This window comes from Helicoverpa armigera, chromosome 17, assembly GCF_030705265.1.
Source record: "Helicoverpa armigera isolate CAAS_96S chromosome 17, ASM3070526v1, whole genome shotgun sequence".
Taxonomy (NCBI): Eukaryota; Metazoa; Arthropoda; class Insecta; order Lepidoptera; family Noctuidae; genus Helicoverpa; species Helicoverpa armigera.
This window is the reverse complement of record NC_087136.1, coordinates 3,584,518-3,592,240: the sequence shown is the minus strand read 5'-3', so window position 1 is coordinate 3,592,240 and position 7,723 is coordinate 3,584,518. Positions and strand designations below refer to the sequence as shown.

Here is a 7,723-nt window from a genome sequence, read left to right as displayed (position 1 = left end):
TCTTACAGTTTCAGCAGCGACTTGAGGCAATTTGGAATTAAGTTCATTCGGATAATGTATGTATACCTACATAGATAGTCTAAATATAAATAGGATTATCTTCACAGTTCAACAAACTAATAAACTGGAATTCGCATATTTTACTTACCTAGGATCCTTCAGTTTGTAGTTTTGTCCGTTTATAAACCAATCAGTTTTATTGCAACTGGCTCTGAATCTAGGGCAAGATAAACCGCTGGGGTTTGTAGATATTCCTGATGGAAAATTGCATTTATAATGTAAACTGGGGAGGATTGTGAAAGGTTCCACGCTACAAGCGCCGTTTACAATTTACTCCGTATTTTTATGCAAAAATATTCATAAAGTGGAACATCTGTTGAAGTCGGTATTTTCTTCGTAAACTTCAGGCTTGACTAACCTGAAACGTACTTTGTAATTTTTGCCTTAAACATAAACTACTAAAGGACAATGCTCAAAAAAAAACCCAAGCCCGGCGCAAACAAAAAGTAACTCAAATTATAGGTAATAATAAGTAATGAAATACTGCATAAGAGGTATCATCGAAATCAATGGCTGTATGTGTGAAATTGCTATTTGATTTTTAAAGGGGTAACATGAGCAGCTGGGGCTTATAGTTTAATTAAAGTGCTATCTGAAACAACAAACAAGTAATATGGCAAGTAATAAGCCTCTCCAAAAAGATAAATCAATACCGAAGTACGGCTCGGGACTTTGGGATGCGACGCAAGCTTTGTCCAAACCGGGTTAACTTCACTTTAGCAGTGTTCTTTTACACCTAAATTCTTTATACGAGGGGAAATGGCAGGAATGGCATATCAGGATATGCTATACTGCTTCTGTATTCATGGGTGGAGGACATTGGGCTGCAGCGCCCACGTCATCGCGTCATGAGCGTTTTACATTACTTAGGGTGGGCTGGACATGAGGAACAGTTCGCGCATCCCGCAACATTTTTGGATCTTGTCGTGTTAGAAATAAAGAATCGATGACTTTTAAGCGTTATTATTAAAATGAAAAGTACATCCATATCGTGTTTTAGTTCTATCATCCTATTATCTTGTAAAAGTAGGAAGAATAGTGGAGAAGTTGTCATAAACATGTCATTATGTACACTTTTAAACCACAACTGTACCTATCTGTTTGCTGTTCCTTTTACTAATACATTATGTTACCTCTAAAATCTCGAGTAGCAATGTACCGCAGATGTTAAAATTGGAATAGCAATTTCACACATATAGCCACTGATTTCGATAATGCCCCCTATGTAATATTTAATTACTTATTTTTACCTATATTTTGAGTTACATTTCTTTTGCGCCGGGCCTGGGTTTTTTTCTCATACTTCATGAGCATTGTCCTTAGTAGGTATCTTTTTACACAAGAGAAAAAAAATATATCTTCCCTCACAAAAGAATGAATATTAAATCAACGAAATAATTAAATGCAAAATAAATCCCAATCCACTCAAGTAGGAAAAACACTGAAAACACAGGTAAGGGGAAAACCTACAAATTAATTGCCCTCTATAAATGCTTTACTCTCCAAGGCATAATTAATATAATTACGTAGGTAGGTACACTTCCCATGCGTAAAACGTAAAATGGGGGATGTTTTCCATGAAATAATTATTTTCATCGCGGGCGGGCTCGCTACATGAGGGCTATCAATTGGGTCAGACCAGTCAAGTAAAGGTTTATTTTGCCTCGCCTCTGCTGTATCGACAGAATGTGTAACCTCATTATGTTCCGTACCTAAAGGCTGATATTTCGAGAGTTCTTTATGGAGAAGAATTTGTATGACGGTTGATAGGTAAGGTTGCGTAGGTACCTAATACCTAGGTAAGTTTCTGCCGAAGAATAACAAAGCTATAAGTTGGCAAGTTTAGGTATAGTTTATACGAGCCTTACATGCCTATTTGACTGTCCATTAGTCATAGGTACCCAGTAGGTCCAGGTATTGTTCTAAAAAAAAATCTTGACGACAGTTAAAAGCCAAAGTGATATTTCCAATTCCATTAAGGTACCTAGAGATATACCTGTACATATATTAGAACCCGTTTTGCTTAGATCTATATCAGAACTTTACACGTTGTGATCAGGATTAAAAAGTAGAAAAACCGATATTCCAAAGCGTTGTATAAAAAGCTTCCACGACCAATATCGTAATAAAATTACTTAGGTAAGGCATACTCTGACCGATTTTTCCGCAGATTTCTATAAAAACCTGATTTATTTCTATCTTGCTCTACTACCTTTCTGACTGACTTATTTTAACACGCTACAAATATAGATAGGTAAGCTATTTTATGTGCTAATGCTCCTGCTGGCATTGAAAAAGATCTTCAAGAATAGATGTTGAGCCTGGACAAGACTGCAGGTGTTTTTTTATGTTCTTTAATCATATAGGGATATTTATAATCCCTATGTATACAGCGCGCCTTTGTCAGACCCATCGTAGATACCTATCTTTAAATACATAAATAGGAGCTATGAACCTGAACAGACTTCTCGCATCACATCGTTGTTCGGCAAAGTCTGATAGCTAGTTTCAAAGGGAATTCCGAAAAAAAATAAAAAGAGCAGACTAACTCTAAGGGTCCGTTCAGGTAGACCGGGTCGGAGAGCATCGGCGCGCATTTTTCTTTTCACACAGACCGGAGCCGATCGGCTGCGCGAGCATTAAAGAGCATGCAAACGGAGCCAAACGTCAAGAAAAAATACACGATCGCAGCCCGTCGGCTCCTCTTATTATTTCACACCGAGCGCATTCGAGCATTCTCAATGACAAAAGCAGTGCGCATGCAAAAATAAACCTTACTTCAAATACTAAGTACTCAATTTTCAACGTGTTAAGAATTTGCTCTGCTCTCCGACCCGGTCTATCTGAACGGACCCTAAACATTACCTACAGTAAATACTGAGATCAAGATCTTGAAAATGATCTTGGTATTCAATGCGGAGTGAGGGATGGGCGAACAAACCTACAATTGACTACAATCGTACAATTCCTAGCACCTATTCCGAGAAGCTATCTTTATGAAGCTGCACATAGGTACCTACATAGATTGTTAGGTATAGGTATGTACAAAGCAATTTTATTGGGAAACAGCAATATAGGTGTGTGCAGCTCGTTAATTAACCTGTCACTTGCAGCGTTGTAAAGTTAGTGAGTTTTTTAATTGCTTTTTTAAATTTATTCATTAACTTTCCGATGTATAAAAAAAAAATATTTAGGTAGGTATAGCGTACTAATATTGTTTGTTACTGAGGAGATCTAATCTAGGAATGTTTGTCAGTGTATTTCAACCTATTGTAACTACTCCAGTTTTGGACATTATCACATCACTACGTAAACTTGTATCACTTTAGGACCCAGTTGCACCATTTAACTATAACGATATCCAAACCTTAACCAGCCGTACTAGCCGCCCATTGCTCAAATCGGCGATTTAGAAATGTAAATGGTCAGTTATACTTAGAGGTGCACTTCACGGTAAGTATTTATTGTAACACCTGTAATAATATGTTTAAATGTAAAATAAATACCTAAATAAAGTAAAAAGCAAAATCACCTACAATGCAAATTGATATCGCCAATCTTGCTTGTATGCCGATGATCAAAGCTCACGAGTTTTCTCTTTCCAACTGACTGGAAACAAAAAACTCCTTGTCAGCGCCATCTTGTGACCAACACTGGCTACACTGCAACTACCTGTCTGTCCTTTTCTGAAGTGATATACCTATATTGACAAATGAAGTTAGATGGAGTTAAACTAGCTTTCTCGAAGACAATATTTCAAAGTATAATTTTATCACGCAGCCCAAATGCCAGGAATAATTCAGTCGACTGCCCGGGAGTGTACATATGGCGCTTTCAACTAAAAGCACCCTAATTGTCGTATATAGACTGGATTGTTACTATAGATGCAGTCGTAGTTAACGTAACTAACGTAAATAACTTTGATTTGGGAAAACGTACAAGGCATGTTAGGTTATTGAAACCTTTGGCTCTCATAATAAGAATATAGAAAAATTTTGTATTACAAAAAGCCAAATGTTTAAAAAAGAATTTATTTACACATGATTCTTATTTCCTATGTTTTTTATAATTAGGAGACCGATCTCTGTCTCTCTTCTTCTTTTTTCCTTTGCGTTTCTTATCAATGTCTCTTTTTACTTCCGAACTTCTCTTGTGTGAGTCTTCGGAACTACTTCTTTGTCTTCTGCTTTTAGACTTATGTTTTCTTCTTCTATTATCGTCGTCAGAAGAGCTTAATGAGTCATTACTGCTATATCTTTTCTTGTCTTTTTTATGTCTACGTCTTGACCTGTCTTCACTGCTTGAAGAATCTCTTCTCTCTTTTACTTTATCCCTACTTCTGCCATTTGATGATTTTTCTTCTCTATTCCTTCTATGATCGTCATTATATCTGTCTCTATCATTTTTGGCACTTACTTCATTATTTCTTTGACTGGTTGAACTTCTTTCTTCCTGTTTTGGTTGTTTCTGGGAAACTTTTTCAGCCTTTTTGTACTCTTCGTATGAATCCGCGTCTAGAATTGTAGTGAATACATGTTACATTAGTGTTATGAATAAAACATAGAGATTTGAAGCTTTGAATAAGTGTTGTCTTGCAGGCCCATTCAAGAGGCGGGGTTTGTATGAAAATTGCATCTGAAGTTACAGACATCTTCAATTGCATCTGTGAAAGAAATTATTGGGCTAAAGTATCTACTTTCTTACAAGCAAATTCTTTATAAATGTGTATTGTACTTACTTATAACTTTAGATTCCTTGTCATATTCAGATTTAGTGACTGCCTGCATCATAAATTCGCTGAGGCTGACTGTTTCTTTCTTTACTGCAATTTCTACCATTACTCGTCCGTTGTCTTCATCTAAGCTTACCACCTGGAAAAGGATAATTTGTTTGATATATGATCAAAACTTAGGATTTTAATTGATAATACCATAGAGAATTGACCAGTATTTACTTCTACAGCAGTACTTTCAGTATTTTTTGGGGGAATTAGCATTCATTGTTTCATGTTACAAGCCTTTTCTCAACTTTGTTGGGGTCAGCTTCCAGTTTAACTGGATGCAGCTGAGTACCAGTGTTTACATGGAGCAACTGCCTATCTGACCTCCTCAACCTAAGCAAGCTTGGTAAGACTGTTTGTTAGACTTACTGATGTTTAACTACCCGCAACAACTGCCAAAGATGTTCATACACTTTGCCTTCATGCACTATGGTACCAATAAGGTATAGCATGTAGTTTTGTAGGTCTATAGTGCAATTTACTAATTAAGATGGATAACCAGTCTAATATTACCTTGCCATAGTAACCAGCATATTTCCCAGTAGTGATTTTCACAAAGGAGTTTTTCACAATAACTAATTCTTCCTCTTTGCTGTCTTTTTTCTGTTCCTTCTGATTCTTTTTGATTACTTTATCAGCTCCTAAGCCAAGACCTTTTGGCCGCAGTTCAGGTTGCTTGTATTTGGACCTGAAATAGTAATTATATGTTGTAATTTATTAAATTATTTGTCAAATGCAAGGATATCCATGGAAGAAGTAAACGTGTCGCGTGATCCATAATAAATTAGATACAGCTTGATTTTCATTTATGTTTAATCAGTAAATGAGTTTTTCATTGCAAGAACATTGAAATGTATAAGAAAAAATATATTATATGTATTTTCAAGTCCTATCTGTAGTATGATATTAATCAATAGTTAAGCTTGTTATGGATATTTGTAATGTGCAATTATGAAGGGCAATTATCAATCTTTATTAAATTGAATATTTACTAAAAGTTGTGCTTGTGTATGCTACATTAAAGGAGTTCAGCATAATCTCAGTATAGATGCACTGACTGAACAATTAAAAAGTAAAATTGACTTACCCTTCTTTGCTAGGTGTCCATCCCATGCCTCGAAGCATTGCCATACCAAACTGTTGGATAGGAACTGACTCATAGTCATCCAAGGTTGACTGAAAATAAAATTAATGAGCACTTTATATGATGAACATATTATTATTTTTAAATCTATAAAAGAAACAGTAATACTTCACAAACTAAGGCCATAAAATCAATAAAACAACTGCTGAATTTTGGTTAAAATACAACTAGTTATTGCCGTAGGCACTAGTCATCTCCTGTTTTCATTTATATACCAAGGAAAATCAAATTAATTCAGTATTCAAGAACCTATCAACAAACAGATAAAAACATGTGTTCTCTTCACAGTATAAGTATACATTAAAACAAAAATACAATTAAATAAATACCTCTTTCTCTCCAGTCATAATTGGTTTTGCCGGGGTGGGTATAGCTAATTTATCATCAACTTCGACTTTAACATTTTTCTTAGCTTCCTGCAACAACTCTCTTACTGCCATCTGATCAAGAGTCTCATTTTCATCAATCTTCTCTTCTTTGATAACCGGTTCTTCTTTAATTTCTGGCTCTTGTACGGCACTCTCAACTTTCTCTGCTATTTCTCTGAGTTTCTCTGCAGTGATTAGGGTGTTTGGTTTCATGGGAATTACTAGTGGTAATTCTTCTGTTACTGTTTCTCCTCTGTGAACATTTAAGTACAAATGTTACCTAAATGGTGGTTTTCAAACAATGGTAAGTGGCAACGTGTTTATCGTTAAAAACAGTCATTTTACAGGTTCAGTATAGAAACTTAATCGTTTTTAAGAATAAATGGGTTATCCACCAAATTCTAACTCGCGAATTTAGCGAGTATACTATCAAAATATTATATATTTTTAGGTTATTAAACATCAAAGTCATAATAAAGTTTTGGCCACTTACCCGACGACTTTAATTGACTTTTCTTCAACACATTCTATGTATTCCCTTTTATCTTCAGTTATTACTGGTGACATAGGCTTTTCCACCTTTTTAGTTTTCATGAAACCAAAAGATATTTTCTTGCCCTCCATGATGCAATTTATGATCTTAGCAGATAAATTGAAATTTTTCAGCGCCCACCTTACATTCTGTTTATTTCTATATAATATGATTACACATGTATTTATTAAATACCATTTAATTCAGTAAAACAAAAATAAAATTTACGAACTCCGCATCATCGCGTCTATTTGACGTAAACAAAACGAAACGAATGAATGAATGAATGATTGAACTAAGACCGAATGGAATAATTGATGTTGAGTCATTGACATATAACCATCGATATACTACTACGTACTAGATACTAGATACTACGTACTAGATAGAACGTTCCGAACAAAAAGCTTACCACACTGAACTGCACTGCAGACTATGCAGTGCCCAAAATGGCAAATCAGAGCGATTTTGACACCTGCGTCAGATGGATGTCTATGAAACGACAATTATAAAATAGAAAATACATATCAAGGTATAAACTTACACATATAAACTATTCGAGAGTCAAGTTAGTAAAATTACACGCTGTTCATGCTATTACAACGCTTGTATATCATACTTTTCATTTATAATTCAATTTTACAAATATGCATTAATTTGTTCCCGCCCGCCATCTTAAATTATAGATTAAGAAAATCGTGCAGAAACAGATGTGCCATAAAACTGGCAGTAGGTAAAATATCAATGAAAACAGACTTCACTTTGTCATGGTATGTTCTTACTTTCAAGAAAAAATAATTAAATTCGCGAAAATTTGTGATAGCCCTCTTAAGAAAAAA

The 7,723-nt window shown here is 35.1% G+C and overlaps 1 protein-coding gene across 1 annotated transcript; it reads right to left on the bottom strand.

The window, feature by feature from the left end:
- Window positions 1–4,077: 4,077 nt before the first annotated feature.
- Window positions 4,078–7,157, bottom strand: LOC126055828 (G-patch domain and KOW motifs-containing protein). Its single transcript, XM_064038871.1, has 6 exons — window positions 6,846–7,157; window positions 6,314–6,605; window positions 5,928–6,016; window positions 5,354–5,528; window positions 4,799–4,931; window positions 4,078–4,574 (listed from the first exon to the last, which is right to left on the bottom strand). The coding sequence occupies exons 1-6, from the start codon at window positions 6,974–6,976 to the stop codon at window positions 4,108–4,110; spliced, it is 1,287 nt and encodes a 428-aa protein (XP_063894941.1). The 5' UTR covers window positions 6,977–7,157; the 3' UTR covers window positions 4,078–4,107.
- Between the last annotated feature and the right edge of the window lie 566 nt (window positions 7,158–7,723).